Below are 17,360 nucleotides of genomic sequence, written 5' to 3'. Positions count from 1 at the left end.
TATACATAAATTTTGTACTGAATTTTATAAAATAAAATACCGAAAATCCTGGTATTTGTAAAATCAATACCGGTATTTTGAAGTTCTTAATTTGGCCCGGTATTCCGGTATTTTCGAAATCCGGGATACCGGTTTTGCGACTAGTAATTACTAACCTTTACTTATCAACCTGACACACGTAAATTTGATTAAATTTAGAGATAATATCTTCGTAGGTTATAAAGACAATAGCAGTATGTAGAAATCAATTCAACTTGGTTTATAATATCTCTTAATATCTAAGATGTTTTTATTACATAGATACGTTGTCCGAGCTCAATACTGGCAAGATGAAAGTAAGGTAATTATCTGACTTGACAGCCAATGAGAGGCACTAACGTTGACGTAACTGTCGATGTATATATATCCTTTTCTAACGAATGTACGCTGCATCTTTTTATTCCTTCTTCGAGCCAATTTGTAATTATATGCACATAAAAACGGCGGACTATAGCAAATAGTGCGCCGTTTTTATGTGCCATTTTGTTAGTGTGGCTAACAAACAAATTTGGTTTCCATCAGCTACAGTAAAATTACCACAATACCTTTGTTCAGATAATCTACCCGTTCTGTAGATAAAATTATCTGGTGTCTCTCTACACCACTTAAGCTTTATAGATACAAGAAGAAACCTACTGTTGAAATTTTTACAGTTTTTATGTTATCATATTTACAAAATTAATTTCTTAATTTCTTGTATTATTTCGGTCTGTAGGAAGGTAAGGCAATGACGTTATAGACTTTGTCTATAATTAAAATGGCCCGATTTAATTGGGACGATACCATTATTTTACAGAAAACAGGCTTCAAGGTTATTGTTATTCAGAGTGGGTCAGATTTTAAATCTTATTTCCCTAATCATTGCATACACTGTCTACCCCGAGACACCATCTAATACCTACCTTGAATTATAAAGTATTGTTTGGTATTCCACTGCGCTCGCCATCTTGAGCCATAAGATGTTAAGTCTTACACTAGCTACATTTTACAAAGTCCTTCATACTGGAACATAAGAGTGACTACACATTGCTGCTTGGTGGCAGAAATAGTCATTGCGGTGGTATCTACCCAGGCGGACTCTTACATGTGAGACACCTACCACCAGTGAGCTCAGACTGACGTAATGTAATGCCACGCCATGCCTTATATTTCAAACTTCGAGAGATCTTGCTATTATTAATAGGTAAACAAATCAGACCGTTTGGGAAAGCAAGCGGTATGCTGGTTAACTGATTTTTAGTATACTAGTTTTGCTCGTGGCTTCGTCCGCGTGAAAGATAATTTCAGGATGTGACTCGCTATATTATGTTCCAAGATAAAATTAGCCTATGACCTTCCCAGATTCTCAAACCATCATTATACCAAATTTACTCAAACTCCGTTCGGTAGTTTTTGTGTTCAGCACGTTCAAGCGGTCAGGCAGACGCGGTGGGGTCGAGGTCTGTGTCTTATAATATTATGTATGTAAGGATACTTATATATAGATCTTTTATTTCTGTTAATTGTATGTATTATTTTTCTTAATTAAATTTCATTTGTAAACACTATTGTTTCAACCTATTTAATCACTGTACTATGAAAGACAGAATTCGGTGTCTTTATCTTTATACCACTTTATACTATTATAATTCTCTTTGCTTTATACTGCTTTATACTTTCCTTTATACTCTTTGAATAGGTCTATCTATTTTTGCTATTTGAGGCTTAAACTCAAATATTTTATTATAATTCTCTTTTATTTACTGCTTTAAGGTGATTTTTAAACATGGTTTCCTATATTATTTTAAAATATACAATCACATTAATCGTCGGGGTCGGCGCAACTGTTATTAAAAATGATTACAATAGAAATGATGACAGACTTACATTAGACCCTGTGGAGCTTATTGATATTGTTGTTGAAGAACATAAGAAAACTAGTGCCGGAATTCATAAAAAGCAGTTCCTTTCTTATACGAAAGTGCCTAAAAATAAGAAAATATACTTTAAAGCTGCAGGTGATAAGAAAACATTTTTTGAGTACCTAGGTTTTATTTATTTTATTGATATAAGTATACTGGTATTGATAAATAATTAATTTTCTTATTGTTCATTTATGATATACAAATATGATCGGATTTTGAGGTAAAAATGACATTTACGTATTTATTTAGCCTTTTATTTTTCATAATTTTTCATGATAAAAGCAGAAAATCTAATATCACTTATCCGATCTAATCCGAGACACGGCCCCGGCCGTTATACCTAAATAAAACAACATATAACAGTGATAATACAATTACACCACCTAGGCTGTCATAAATTTATTATTACTTATGTAGATATTTAATTAGTTCTACTTTAACTGTTGAAGACATAGTTACACAGCGTACAGGCCACAGAGTCCAGTACTTTCTTTTTCTACTTGTACGACATACATATTACCTTAGTTTTACCTATCAATAACTGGTAGCAGCTAGACTAACTGTTTTAGCTATGAGTATGTTGTAACATAATTTTAGAACATTTGCCTTTAACTCTAAAGACAAGGTCGATGATGTGGAATCCTTAAAAATGCGCAAGATGTGGAGTCGATGGAGTAAATGGAGTGATTGTTCAGTAACCTGCGGTGAGGGTAGTACTGTAAGGCGGAGGACGTGTGTAGCGGGGCGCTGCGCTCCCAATGAGCGAGAGGAACAACGCCGCCCATGCGCGCGACCGCCCTGCGCTATCTACAACACTGACGATTTGCATGATTTCGAGTCTATCTAGGTTACCGTCTGTGTAAACAGCCTAGAACTCTCTAAATAAACAGGTCATAGGTAGGCACATTATTTTATCATTAATAGAACGTATAGAGCAGCAACTCTGTAATAACTGTGTCATCTGAAACATTGTTGATTGTGTTTACAGCATTCTTGGAAAGCTTAAGTGGAAATCGATGCTTGCGGTAGAAAAACAAACAGTTTCTTCATGGAAATCCATGACCAGACGCGTATAAACTCGCATAAAATACGCAAGACTAGTTAGTTTCAACTTTACTGTTCTACGAGGTGTCTGTAGTGTAAAACAAAATGGAAGTTAATTTTATGTTCATGGTGTTCCCTCTCCTATTATATCTTGTTTCAACTGAAAGTAAACATACAGTGAATATTTGAAAATAATCGTTATCTGTAAACGAATATGCATTTTCTAAGTAATTAATATCTATTTCATTGCAGCTACGAAGGAACCAAAAAACATATCGAAAACAACTCCCAAAATAGTATATGATCCTTCTGTCACTAGTACTCCTCGGTACCATGTAAATTCCAATCTGAATTCTTTATGGGTTTACCGACCAAATTCCTATGTATGTAATATCATCACTTATATATGTTGTTTAACAATAATATCAGAACCTCTATTAACTATTTTTGCAGGACTCTAATTTGCGGGATGAGTTCGGTACGCGTAGAGCGCTCATTACAATTCCTCATTCTCTGACCAAACTTGCCAAAACTCTTTCTTTGGATTTTAACCCTTATTTCAATAAGGTATTTTTTTATTTATTTATATGTTATAAGTTCATAAATAATCCTATGCTATGCCTCGTTTTATTTAAATTTAATGTACTTTTTTATTTTTGTTAGGGTTATTTCGAACCATTTGAGTGGCGACCGCGACCTGTTACTCTTGTTGCTTTGAGGAAAAACGGTCATGTGCCGCGACGCACTATAAAGGTGGGTCTGAAGTTTAAACTTCTGCTGTAATAATGTTATTAGCTACCCGTGTTTCAGTTTAAAAAATCTGCGTAAGACGTAGGATTACGATTGAACGTATTTATAAATTTAAACTATTATTAAATAAAATTTCTGGACATAATTATTTGTCACAGAAAAATATTTAACTGCATATTAAAACTTAATTTAAATTATTTTTAAATGGATGTGCGGATCATTGGTACGGAAATTCATACTAGGTACCTACCTATATAGGCAAATAATTATTTACATATACTTATAATATACAGGTTGAAGAAAAAATATCAACTGATGTAGCAGAACTGCAATCACCATACAACGACGTAAGCAAGTTTTGGCAAGACGAGCCTGGAGAGTCACAGAAATAATGCACTAGAATTGTGGCACGCAATATCTATAAGTTTAATAATCAATAATTTTGTAAATACATACCTATAAATTTCACAACAATGACTCTACATTATTTGGCTTAATGGTTTCTAGTGCCCGATTGAAGTTTCGTTTTTCGATTCAGATTCATAATGATCAAATAAGACCTCTATAACGTAGATATAGGGAAGTCGATAAAGTATAATAGCATCAGAAAAAAAATGTTTTATATTTTTAGCTTGGTCATATTAATAAGAAAACAAAATTGTTAATTTATTTTTAGATAGCATTATCTTCAAACAAAAAATTTAATTATTTTACCTATTTTAAGTCATTACTATTATTACACACTTTTGATAGTCCATTTTTTTGCAACTTTACTAATGAAGATTTATTTATAACAATTTTCGTTATTAAAAATGATTTGTGATATCCAGACATAAGTAAGTAGGTAAGTGTCTACCTATATAGAAACTTAAATGCTTACCTACCTAAGTCAAATGTATAAAAGGTAGCTTGGTAAAGTAATAATAAATATTAAAGTTTATAGTTTTGTGTTTTCTCGTAAATATATTTGAGTAAAACCATAAAATGCTATTGTGTAAGTACACATCGAAGCAATGCCTCAGTCATGGTACATGGGATTAGTGTTATGATTTCTGTGACATTATTATCATTTGTCCGAGACGGGGATGGTGATGTCTCCGACGCTATAGATTCCGATGAAGACAGTGCGCTGAAAGACGCATTACTATTGGTGGACATCCTGAAATCAGGTTGATTTAATTTGATTTGTTAGTCCAGCTCGAGCTACATATGGCAACTGCTTCTACTTTCTTTTTGTAAAATCTAAAAGCATTTTTATCACAACGCGCGTTGATTAGTTTACTCACTAGGTACCTACATACTTATTCACTAGCCTAATAAATCCTAGTGTAGGTACACTATATCGTAACGTTTTATTGACAGCGTGTTGGTAAAAATTATTGACCATTATTTCGATGGAAATACGCAATAAGAAAATTTCAAATTATTCAAGGTTTACTTAGTAGAGAGTTATTACGATTTTAGCAAGTTAGACTATGCTAGAGATCTAGTTATCTTCAGCCACACCGCCTCTACCTGCTACATAATAGACATAGTGTCACTTATTTTTTCCCTTTTCATGAATATGTAGAGGTATAACGCTATTTCATAAGCTATGTTAGTAGTAGAGGAGGCCCGTGCCCAACAGTGGGACAGCATATAATACAAGGCTTATATTATTATGTTAGGACCATGTTATAGTGGGCGACGTTATTTATATTTACCGAGTACAGCTACAGACTCCGGACTAATACTTCAGTCTCACTTTGCGCGCTCCAATGTCACATTGTTCGACATGGATCTAATGCAGCTAAATCACTGAGACATACCATGTGTTAAATATTATCGAAATTATTTCAATAGCTTACTGTTCATTGGCATAGATTAGTAAACATCGATTGCGTTAAACGTAAGTATTTACCTGCGTAATATTATTGTTCAAAATAATGTTTACGAACTGATTCATAGCATACGTCAAAGTTTTAAAAGAAAATGGAGATCTTCGTGCGGGCTCTGATACTACTGCAGAATTATCGACGTGTCCTACAACTATAGCGACAAACACTACACCGATAAGTAAGTAGGTAATACCAACTTAATACTGCCCATAGATATAAGATATAAAGTGGATTAGTGTATAGGGGAGATCGGGTACAAACGTAACATTTTGTACTTTTACCTTGGTTTCTGGTTAGATGTAATCATTTTAATGAAATGAATATAGCTATTTATACATTTCGTTTATATTCTTTACATTAGTATCTGAATTTACCTTATTACTGTATATTTCATATGAATTACAGAGACTTCAAAATAATTTGTTCTCTTGTTACTTTCGACCACGTAGGCAGGTTGAAAGTAACACGTTGTGGGTCGAAAGTAACAGGACAAAGGGGTTTGTAATGGATATAATGTGACATATTAAATCAGCAAATTATGTATTAGAAGACTTTGTATTAAAAATACAGATAAACATTTGCATTATAGATGCTCAAAAATTGTATATTTTAAATACAATACAAATTATTCTTCCGTTCAGTAATGGAATCAATTATTATATGATAATATTTTTTCCAATCAGACTATTCAGTATTAGTCTTTTACTCAGACACACAATTATGGCACACACAATTTGGATCATCGTAAACGCATTCAACGGGTGACCACATTTTACATTATGTTATGTCTCATTTCTAAACAAATGAGACATAAGCAATCTTCTTCCTCAGATTTATTTTCCTTGCCTTAACTGCCTTCTGTCTTTTTCCTTTTCCCTTCACTTTCTTAGATATCAACTACCTCTTACTATTCCCACTATCAGGTTATAAAACCGTTTTCTTGGCTTTATTTCTTTGTTGGTATTATTTTTCAATTGCGTTTTTTTCGTGCGTGTCTATCAACATTGCTGATTTACGTTTTTTACGTCCTTTATTTACTATAGTCCTCGGACCCGCTTGTAGTCTAAAAGTTTTAGGGTAAAATCAAACGGCTGAGAAGAATTTACTTGCTGTAGCCCGCTAGGTCCAGGTACTGGCGAGTTGGATCTTTGACGGTATGATTTCTTTGACAAATCCTCGCTAAGTGTACGCTGGACAGTCTGCCTACAACTGAGCTTGTATTTCCTACTTTAATTTTTGATGTATGTATATAATGTTACATAACAAACATTATATCTTTTTGCCAGGAATCTAATTTTTGTGCCATCTTTGTAATGCTCTTCTGCCGCTTTTCAGTACACTTCCGTGTCAGTAGTTCCTCGTGTGGTAGTTATAATGCGTTGTTGCGGCATTATGTTCAAATAAATCAATACACACATAAAAATATAAAGTAAATAAATCAATACTCGAACAAAAGTAACATGTTACTTGTGTACCCATAATAGGACTATGTTACTTTTGTACCCGACCTCATTTTTGTTACAATATGAAATATAGCCTTAAAACGGAACGTGCTGGACAAAAAAGAATTAAAACATGGTGTAATCCATTCAATTAAGAATTAATATGCGAATATTCAAATTGGTATCATCCTTTTAAGCACTACGGAAAAACATTAAATAAGAAAACCTCAAAAACTTATTTCACATTTGTGAAATCGTTTAACGACCTCTCATACAACCTACTAGCGCGTGGCACGTGCAGCAACTGAATGCAAGTGAGGGGCGCCACCGGCTATCTCTTTATGGCAGCGAAGCGGTGTTTGGCTATTGGATACCTAACCATTGTTACTTTCGACCAAGGGCATTATTACTTTAGACTCGCCGTTACTTTTGTACCCGGTCTCCCTACTAAAGTAAGATCAGGTACTAAGTGACCTTTCTTTGTTGTCTTTTTGAGAATAAATTCTTTAGCCTGCAAGTAAGATCAAACTCTCTTAAATATGTAACAGGAAATGTGTCAACAATCCGTGTTCCACTCACTCAACCGATATCGTCGCCAGCAACATGGGACGCCGTTAGCGACAAAAATTCATACAACTGGTCGCCACCACCTTTCTACCGTTCGAATCCAAGGAACTATAGAAGATATCCTCCGAGTAAGACACTTTATGAACATTATTTTCAAGCTTATTTTTAAGCACTTGGCAATCACCAGTTTGCGTGTAACTTTATTCAATGTGGTACCGAGTAACCAAGCTACAAAAATACTTACCTATATCGTCGCTGTAGGTGGAGAACTAAATAACTCAAAATTTCGAGTTTCGAGATAAACGCGATTAACTGTTTTTCGTTATTTTGAAGCATTACTAAAAACTATAAAGAATTTTATCGTCGGTATTTTTATATAAGCGACGATAGCCTAGTTGGTATGGAACGGTCTGCCGACACGAATGTCCGCAGGTTCAAATCCCAAGGGCACACACCTCTGACTTTTCTAAAAATCATGTGTGTATTCTTTGTGAATTTATCGTTCGCTTTAACGGTGAAGGAAAAACATCGTGAGGAAACCTGCACATCTGAGAAGTTCTCTATAGGAATTTCGAAGGTGTGTGAAGTCTACCAATCCGCACTAGGCCAGCGTGATGGACTAAGGCCTAATCCCTCTCAGTAGTAGAGGAGGCCCGTGCTCAGCAGTGGGCAAGTATATAATACAGGGCTGATATTATTATTATTATTATTATGTTGTATCTTTCCTGCGGGAAATCACGGCATAAAGGCCGGTCCATTTGGAAGGCTTGCGTGGGGACATGGATCCAACACGTAGAGGCCCCTTTAAGATACATTACTCTAGTTATTTATACACCTTGCGAGTACTCTCTCTGTCTGTACTTATGGAGGAAATACAGACAAAGACAGCGCTTGCAAGGTGCAGGAACTATTGCAGAAAAGATGGGAATTATATTGGGTCTATGGATGGGATCTAGCTGGACTGGTTGCTGGGCTATTGATTGAGACAACGGGACGCCTGCCAAGGAAAATGTCTCAATCTTATGTATTCAAGGCAGACGGTGACTTGCCCCCCACTAGATGGGCATCCCATAAGTGGCGTAAGCCAAGGACGCAACACCGGTGTGGGTGCTTAAGGGTGTCGAGAGGTGTGCACCGATTTCACCATCGCGGGTCGCTATCGCGTCCCGGAGCGGGTTTCCTCGCTATTACGCAGATTGAGCACTTCCACCCTGGAGCTGAGGTTCTTAGCTCTTGCGACTTCCACCCCTAGCCGGCCAGTTAAGGCAAGCCAAGGGTCAGGGGGTCTCATTTAGCCCCCACGGAATCAGGGAACGCGGTGTCGCCACACACCGTCGGCTCGCCACAAAGCCGCCCCTGCGGGCTTATTATTATTATTATTATATATCTTGGGTCTTATTATCTACTAGCTTTTGCCCGCGGCTCCGCCCGCGTTATAAAGTTTTTCAGGCTAAAGTTTTCCGTTATAAAAGTAGTAGTTTCCCGGCAGCTTATGTTCTTACCAGGGTCTCAAACTGTCTCCATACCAAATTTCATCTTAATACGTTGGGTAGTTTTGAGTTTAACACGTTCAGACAGACAGATGCAGCGGGGGACTTTGTTTTATAATATATTTTTTAGAACTTTTAAAGTGGAACAATCCCGTCATAAATCATTGTTGCATAACTTTAACCGTTTACGCAGCGCACGCAACGTAAGCTCTCAAAACTTATAATTTTTCCCGTTTTTGCAACATGTTTCATTACTGCTCCGCTCCTATTGGTCATAGCGTGATGATATATAGCTTATAGCGGTCCACTAATAAAGGGCTATCCAACACAAAACGAATTTTTCAGTTGAAACCGGTAGTTCCTGAGATTAGCCATTACTGCTCCGCTCCTATTGGTCATAGCGTGATGATATATGACTTTGAGCACTCCACAAACAAAGGACTATTCAACCCAAAAATATTTTTTCAGTTCGAATCGGTAGTTCCTGAGATTAGCCATAACTGCTCCGCTCCTATTAAATATAGCGTGATGATATATAGCCTATAGCACTCCACGAACAAAGGGCTATCCAACCCAAAAAGAATTTTTCAGTTTGGACCGGTAGTTCCTGAGATTAGCCATTACTGCTCCGCTCCTATTGGGTATAGCGTGATGATATATAGCCTATAGCACTCCACGAACAAAGGGCTATCCAACGCAAAAAGAATTTTTCAGTTTGGACCGGTAGTTCCTGAGATTAGCCATTACTGCTCCGCTCCTATTGGGTATAGCGTGATGATATATAGCCTATAGCACTCCACGAACAAAGGGCTATCCAACGCAAAAAGAATTTTTCAGTTTGGACCGGTAGTTCCTGAGATTAGCCATTACTGCTCCGCTCCTATTGGGTATAGCGTGATGATATATAGCCTATAGCACTCCACGAACAAAGGGCTATCCAACGCAAAAGATTTTTCAGTTTGGACCGGTATTTTCTAAGATTAACCATTACTGCTCCGCTCCTATGGGGTATAGCGTGATGATATATATATATATATATATATATATATATATATATATATATATATATATATATATATATATATATATATATATATATATATATGATATAAAAAAATATAAAAAAATTAAATCTTATTTAATTCTTCCACGACAATGTTTTGTAAGTTTGCTGAAATAAACTAAATAACTCATATAGTTATTTAGTTTTGCTACACTAGAAACCATATGGTAAAGTAATTATAAGGTTAAATAATTACAATTATAGAGTTTATTAAAGTGAATACCATTAGGATTTTCAGTGTCTAAATTAAACAAATCAAGTTGTTTAGTTCTTCTACACACTTGATTAATTTTGTTAAACAATAGACTCGAGGAAGAATTAAACAATTCATTTTATTTATTTTCGTTACTATTGAATAGATTATAAGTCGCAGTTTATTGATTTTATTATTTAATTATTTACTTTTTCTACAACAAAATATACATTATTTCAATATATTTATTTCTCCACTTTTAACATAAAAAAAGCTATAATTTCGAAACGGGATAAGATAATGAAATGCTTGTTAGGACAAAATATGCGCCATGTTTTGGGCAACACAAAAGTGATGAAAGTCCAAAATGGCCAAAATCCGAGTTATTTAGTTCTCCACCTACAACGACGATATACATATTATTGTTTCAATTTTTTTGAATATCAGTGATTTAAGAAAATACAAGTAAGTAGATAAGTATATCAAAAGAAAAATCCTGACCCGTTAGCTCATCGATTAAAACCATTCGACCTTAATGCTAATATTTTAGTTATTTTGTGATGCCTACAAGTAATAAGGAAGGACATTTTAAAACAAATGCCCTAAACGAATAAATTGGAAGCTCAAAGATTGTATGGAAAAAAGACAGACCCAAATTTCGTCTCAAAACTTCTTCAGAGTACTTATACCTAAAACTAAATTTTTAGATGTTCCACGTTTTCCCTGGAGGTAAAAGTAGCGTTAAAACTTTTAAGGGAGTCTCGAAACATTTCATGACAAAACTTCTTATGAGTAGATATAGATACATTTAGTATGAAATGTGTAGGTAGCTAATTCACGGTTTTTATTGTGTTGCCATAAGGGGTGTGTACTGCTCAACTATTCGTTCCCAAAGTGTAAATAAATCTGTTTCGTTGTTACTAGACATTTTCTAGATTGGTTAGTCTAAGGGATTTAGAGCTGGAGTAACCATGAAATGATACCATCGCATGCAATTCAGCAGTTTAAGTATGTCTCATATAAAGTAATCCCACACTTCTTTAGGTTTTGTCGAGTAGAGAGCGGCCGTACTTACCAGCATGCTGCAACTCCTAAATATGGATTACAAAATCTCCTATCTATCCTCCATAAGTCTGGATTACAAAATTTTGTGTATGTCAGTTAATAACTCTTCCTATCACCGAATTTTCTTTAAACCATTACTTAGACGACAACCTGTATACCTAACAAAGATTAATGTGTTTATTTCATACACTTATTTCACTTTCGTTTTAATCTGGGGCATTGAGAAAATAAGACTAACGTCTATTTGAAGAACAAACATTGGACGCGTCCTAATGAACGACACTGCGTGCTTACCTGTTGTCAAAGAAATACAATTGTATTTGAGTGAAACCATATTACAGTACTCATTTATATTATGTATGTGAAAGATCTTACTTATGGAGTTTCCTATGATTTGACATTCAGAATATCATATTATATACTTAGGTAGCTATTCGGTGAAATATGGCGCACAGAGAGATCAAAGTCTGAATTGAAATATTGTCATTTTTTGCTCGAGACTCACCGTGACTTTACGCGTTGTCTTTCACGGGGCGTAGTCGCTTGCAGAATTTTATAATGTCTTACCTGCCTGCTAAGCGATTTAACTATATTTTTTAATATTATAATATACAGGGTGTCCCAGAAAATAGTGTCAAGCCGTGGTCCAGGTATAGAACACCTTTGGGGTATCCGAATCACCCTCATGTATGTTCCGCGATTTTTCATAGTTAATGAGTTATGAATATTTTTCTGAATTTTTGATTTGAACGATTAAATGTTTTCCTTTTTCAAAAAGTAGAAGACTTATTCGAGATTTTTTGTTGCAACTAAATTTTCATCAGTTGTACATTTTGCTAAAAGAGTTGCACCCACTTTTATAACCCAACAACTACGAGAACGTATCATGCATCATCATAAAATTAATTGAACATATGCCAAATGCTTAACTCATAGCTTTCTTGCAGTCATTTTGGTTAGTTAACAAACTAATTAACCTTAGGAACGCTGAGACTTCACAAAAAATAATTGTAATGTGATGGCAAATTTTCAGAATTTTCCACCTTGCTGTGTTTTAAGGCTGATTTTAGCCAAAATAGCCCCAATGAAGGATTCACGAAGTCACCTGTTTAGATTTTTAATTTAAAGAAGAAACTTTAAGTCCTAATTCATTGAACATAAGTTTTTCACTTTACACCAACATTTAAATAATTTTCATTAAAGTTAGGAAGCTAATTGTTTTTATCAAAAAAAGTACAACTAATGAAAATTCAGTTGCAGTCTTCTACTTTTTGAAAAAGGAAAACATTTAATCGTTCAAATCGAATATTCCTTAAAATTCAGAAAAATATTCATAACTCGAAAACTACTAATAATCGCGGAACATAAATGGGGGTGTTTCGGATACCCCAAGGGTGCTCTGTCTCTGGACTTCTGCTTAACACTATTTTCTGGGACACCTGTATGAACTTTTATCTCTGTTTCAGTGTACTACAGACGCTACATAAACATGAACAGGCCATTGGATTATTACTACTACGGTTCGTTTACTCAATACCATAAAACCTGGCATTTTTGGCAAAATGTCGAAAAAAAAATTACAAAATAATCTATTGGAACTATACAATGTTCCCGAGTGTATTAAAATGAACATTCTTCATAAAATACGTTGGTACAGTATAAGTATATATTACGTAAATATATTACGATAAAATTGACCAAGATATAGCAAGATTATCCTAGAATCTTACGATACGGAAAAGACATATATACGAAGAAGATAGTAATTTTCGATTCACAACCGATGTAATAATACCATAAGGTAATTTTTGTGCGCTCGGTATCCACGCCGAATGCATGAGCATGCACGGGGGGACACTTGTTGCGGCCTATAAGTGCTCGCAAACATTTTCTACCCTTCTCCCCTCCTAAGACAGTCCCTACCCTTTCACTACACTTCCTTCCCTAGATATCCCTTCACAACTTTCCTCCAGGTCCCTGCAGTAGCTGAGCCGGGGTGATTCCGGTATCCCACTCGCAGGTTTCCTCTGGTGTAGAGTATGGCGTCCGATACAAAACCTACCTCACTTAATTATATCTAAAAAGGTAATAACACTAACCCAATTCCCTAAACATACCTAATATGTTTTTTCGTAATACCATATTTCTTCTTAAAATCTTCTTCCTTTAACTATATCTTTTTGTATACTTACCTACTTATATTAGGTTTCTATTTTTATTCTGGGAATGAGCCCAGGATCTAACCAGATGAGCTGCCATTAAACTTAATATCATACCGAGAAATGTGTATGTACAGATTTAGACAAGTTTCGACGGTTCAACTATGAAGACGCATTTGGAGCCCATCCAAATGAAACAGGTATTTTAAGACAATAATACTTGAAATTAATAATTATCGTTCCGGAATCAGCCTCTGTATATCCCGTTCCAACAGGCCGTCATAATTGTGTCTACCGCCGAGGGGTAATCATCTGTCATTAGTTCATATTTTATTGGACCCCACTCTACTTACCATCAGGTGCACTGGGGTGCGCGTATAAAAAAAAGCCTTTTTTATTTCGATCAATGTTATCGACGATGTTACGCAAGGTACAGTATTTTCTCAAGTGCGCTGTTGATGTTAATACGGCAAAGAGGATAGACGCTATTGTCTACAGTGGTCGGCGCCTATACAACAATATAATAACAATATTTCTGTGTTGTGTCTATGCGTAGGCATATATAAATATAGAAATATTGTTCTAATTCTATTATATAATTCACCTCTACTGATTTACAAGGCAATTTAAAAACCTTTTTTTTTATACACAAGCACTGCAAAGTAACATCACTGCACCTGAGGAGCAATGGCATCCAGATAGAGTAGGTACTGACTGGTGAGAGATGATCATTCCGCGGTAGTCGACGCAATTATGTTGATCTGTTCGAATCTGTATGCAAGGTTAACGCCGGAACGCGAAATATTTACGTAGGCAACTAGGTACCTATAGGTAATATTATGTACACATAAGCAATGCAATGAATACCCATTCCTAGATGTGATATAACACAAACACTAGGGGACGGAATCACGTGTCAGGCGGTGTACCTACTACTGGCGACCGGTTAGATCAAGGGACCGGGCGGCCAATCTGAAATGCATACAGGGGCGCAATGTACTTAAATGGAACTTTACGGATTATACCAGGTGTGAGCTAATATATGTAGAAATCGAACCCTATTTGTCGAGGGCTTCTAGGTTCTAAAGTCACCATATAAATACCTATTCTTTTGTGCTTTAATAACGCACCCCTAGTTGAGATGAGAAAAAGTGGGCGGCGCTATAAAATACTGTATGCATTACTTAGTACATACATAATATTATAGTCACAGAAGTTATGTAGAACTGGTTTTCTTTGTAAACAAACGCGACCCGAGAGTGTGTTACTATAATAGCTCATTCAATAATAATCGTTGTTCCAATATTTTTAATGGAAAAATAGTTAGAGACCATAAAACTGGCAAGCCGATTTGTGTTTTATATGTTTAAATGATCACTAAGTACTTAAGCAAACTATGAGGAAAAATGAAAAGAGAATTCAGCGCTTTCAGGTAAGTATATTCGCATGAAATGCAAGTACAGGCCAAAAAGCTTTAACTCTAGGTACAATAACAAAGCAAAAGTAAAAAATAACGATGATTGTTGTTAAATCTAAATAGGTTACTTAGTTGCGTTTGGTTAACAAATCCATCCCAATTAACCAATCGGTAACTGCTGAAAACCTAGACCTAATAATCTAGACAAGTGCCATTTATGCTTTTAAGTCATAAGGTGTACATTTTAATACTTATATACTTAATTATATACTTACTAAAAAAACCTGTATCCATCCGTATTAGTTAAAAAGTAGATACCTAATATTTTTTTTTATACTTAGCTACTAAGGATGTTGGGGCACATAAGAAAACTACATCATCTATTGGGACGACATTTACTACAATGGAAGCAAAATTACTATGCCGACATGTGAGTCTTGAAAAATCAATTGCTAGCAATAATCATACGTGCGTTGACGTATATTCTAATCGTACATAGTAGCTCTACATATATAGCGATGTTGAACCCCGTTTAATACACGCGTAATGGTGAGTCGTTGACCTAGGTGTATACGCGTCTTTTAACTGATATTCGAAATACGATTATTGCTTTCAATAATTGCTATACTTCGTAAAAATTCGGCTTATGCCCTGGGAGAGTTGTCTATGAAAAGATCTCTATAAAATTTAGTATTTTAGATGAATATTGTTGTTTTGGCGGCGATAGCCTAGTTGGGTGTGGAACGGACTGCCAAGACGAATGTCGGCAGGTTCAAATCGCAAGGGCACACACCTCTGACTTTTCTAAAATCATGTGTGTATTCTTTGTGAATTTATCGTTCGCTTTAACGGTGAAGGAAAACATCGTGAGGAAACCTGCGCATCTGAGAAGTTCTCTATAGGAATTTCGAGGTGTGTGAAGTCTACCAATCCGCACTAAGCCAGCGTGGTGGACTAAGGCCTAATCCCTTTCAGTAGTAGAGGAGGCCCGTGCTCAGCAGTGGGCAAGTATATAATACAGGGCTGATATTATTATTATTATTATTGTTGTTTGACCTTAAACTTCATGGAAGCAGCATCAATTCCTCAATAAAATAGGATGAGCAAGAGTTTCTTTGTTGAAGGGTTGAATTATATTTGTTTTATGAATAATAAATTAGCAAAAAATTAAAAAAAAAACTCCAAAAATTACTATATACAAACCAAAAAAATATTGAAGATATAAAAAAGGCCCAGACCAGGGATAGTGCACCATTGGCTTGCAGGCCAGTGGAGGCAAGACAAAATAATGCGGGTATGCGAATAATATGCGAAATAAAAATATAGTTGCTTCATAAAAAGTCTCTAAAAATGGCACAGATAGGTAAAACTGGGCAAAATAATGACACGTAACCATTAAAAGTTTGTCATCCCTGGCCTAGACGATAGACCACTAGTCCATTATTCTATTCTATATAGCTATCGCAGCATTAAGAAGGTACTTACCTGCTTTGCAATATTCTCCAATATTTTTACAGCGATCCAGCCAAAATCCAAAGGAGTTTCAAGTCAGACGAAATCAATTTCACTAGATAAACCCAAAAAAGTTTCTCAAAGTTCAGGAGAAGAAAACCAGAAATTAAAATTGATGTTGCAGAGTCCTAATGAAGACATTACCACAGCAGACCCTGTAATATCTCAAGTAGCGTCAGAACTTATTAATGAATTTGGTTCTGGCCGTTCTAGCTTTCGACCAAAACATTTGGAAATTATTAAATTACCTAATAGAATTGCAAAACCAGGAGTGAAAGACGGTTGGTGGCATCTTAATCCTCCGAAAACAACTCTTCGAATTCATTTAAGCCGCAGCACAAAATTTCCTATCCCATATCCTGATAACCATGCATTTTGTTACACTAATCCAAAGAATGCCCTTTGTCGCACATTGATAAAATAACTTAACGGTAGATCTATGGATAAAATGTATGTTGACCCACTTTGCTATGAGACAGCGTAGGCCCTCTTCAAGAAACTTGTCAAATAACAACGTAATAATAAAAGTTTTAACTGCATCCTGATAAAATTTACTTCATGTTTATGCGATTTTTTGACACAAAATAAAAATTAAGAAATTAAGTATGTTTTCCTAAACGAGGCCTAACAAGGCCAACATACTTAATTTCCGCGTAGTGAATAGGTGACAAATCCCAATCTGAAGAGATTGCGCGTTCTAATGGCGTATCTACTTCTTTATTAACATGCAATATCATAGATTTTTATACAAGATTGGCTTTTGAAAAACCGCAAATCTGATGTCTGATAAATACCTATCATTTTTATTATTCATAACATGTTTTTGGCTTGACAAGAC

The 17,360-nt window shown here is 35.4% G+C and overlaps 2 protein-coding genes across 4 annotated transcripts; both read left to right on the top strand.

Moving 5' to 3' along the window:
• Positions 1-214: 214 nt before the first annotated feature.
• LOC119188350 lies at positions 215-4,677 on the top strand. Of its 3 annotated transcripts, XM_037445623.1 has the most exons (7): positions 1,892-2,036; positions 2,564-2,840; positions 2,932-3,043; positions 3,240-3,370; positions 3,441-3,554; positions 3,651-3,740; positions 4,031-4,677. In XM_037445623.1, the coding sequence occupies exons 3-7, from the start codon at positions 2,992-2,994 to the stop codon at positions 4,127-4,129; spliced, it is 486 nt and encodes a 161-aa protein (XP_037301520.1). In that variant the 5' UTR covers positions 1,892-2,036; positions 2,564-2,840; positions 2,932-2,991; the 3' UTR covers positions 4,130-4,677. The 3 variants fall into 3 exon arrangements, with proteins under 3 accessions (XP_037301522.1, XP_037301520.1, XP_037301521.1); XM_037445624.1 differs by lacking the exon at positions 2,564-2,840; XM_037445625.1 differs by lacking the exons at positions 1,892-2,036; positions 2,564-2,840; positions 2,932-3,043; positions 3,240-3,370 and adding an exon at positions 215-340.
• A 69-nt stretch (positions 4,678-4,746) lies between these two features.
• LOC119191759 lies at positions 4,747-16,645 on the top strand. The gene is made up of 7 exons (XM_037445622.1): positions 4,747-4,906; positions 5,685-5,792; positions 7,605-7,751; positions 12,901-12,954; positions 13,731-13,793; positions 15,352-15,440; positions 16,528-16,645. Exons 1-7 carry the CDS (start codon positions 4,762-4,764, stop codon positions 16,579-16,581), a joined length of 660 nt encoding a protein of 219 aa, XP_037301519.1. The 5' UTR covers positions 4,747-4,761; the 3' UTR covers positions 16,582-16,645.
• The last annotated feature ends 715 nt before the right edge of the window (positions 16,646-17,360 follow it).

The sequence above is a fragment of the Manduca sexta genome, unplaced genomic scaffold, assembly GCF_014839805.1.
Source record: "Manduca sexta isolate Smith_Timp_Sample1 unplaced genomic scaffold, JHU_Msex_v1.0 HiC_scaffold_1893, whole genome shotgun sequence".
Taxonomy (NCBI): Eukaryota; Metazoa; Arthropoda; class Insecta; order Lepidoptera; family Sphingidae; genus Manduca; species Manduca sexta.
This window is presented reverse-complemented; position numbering and strand designations above follow the sequence as displayed.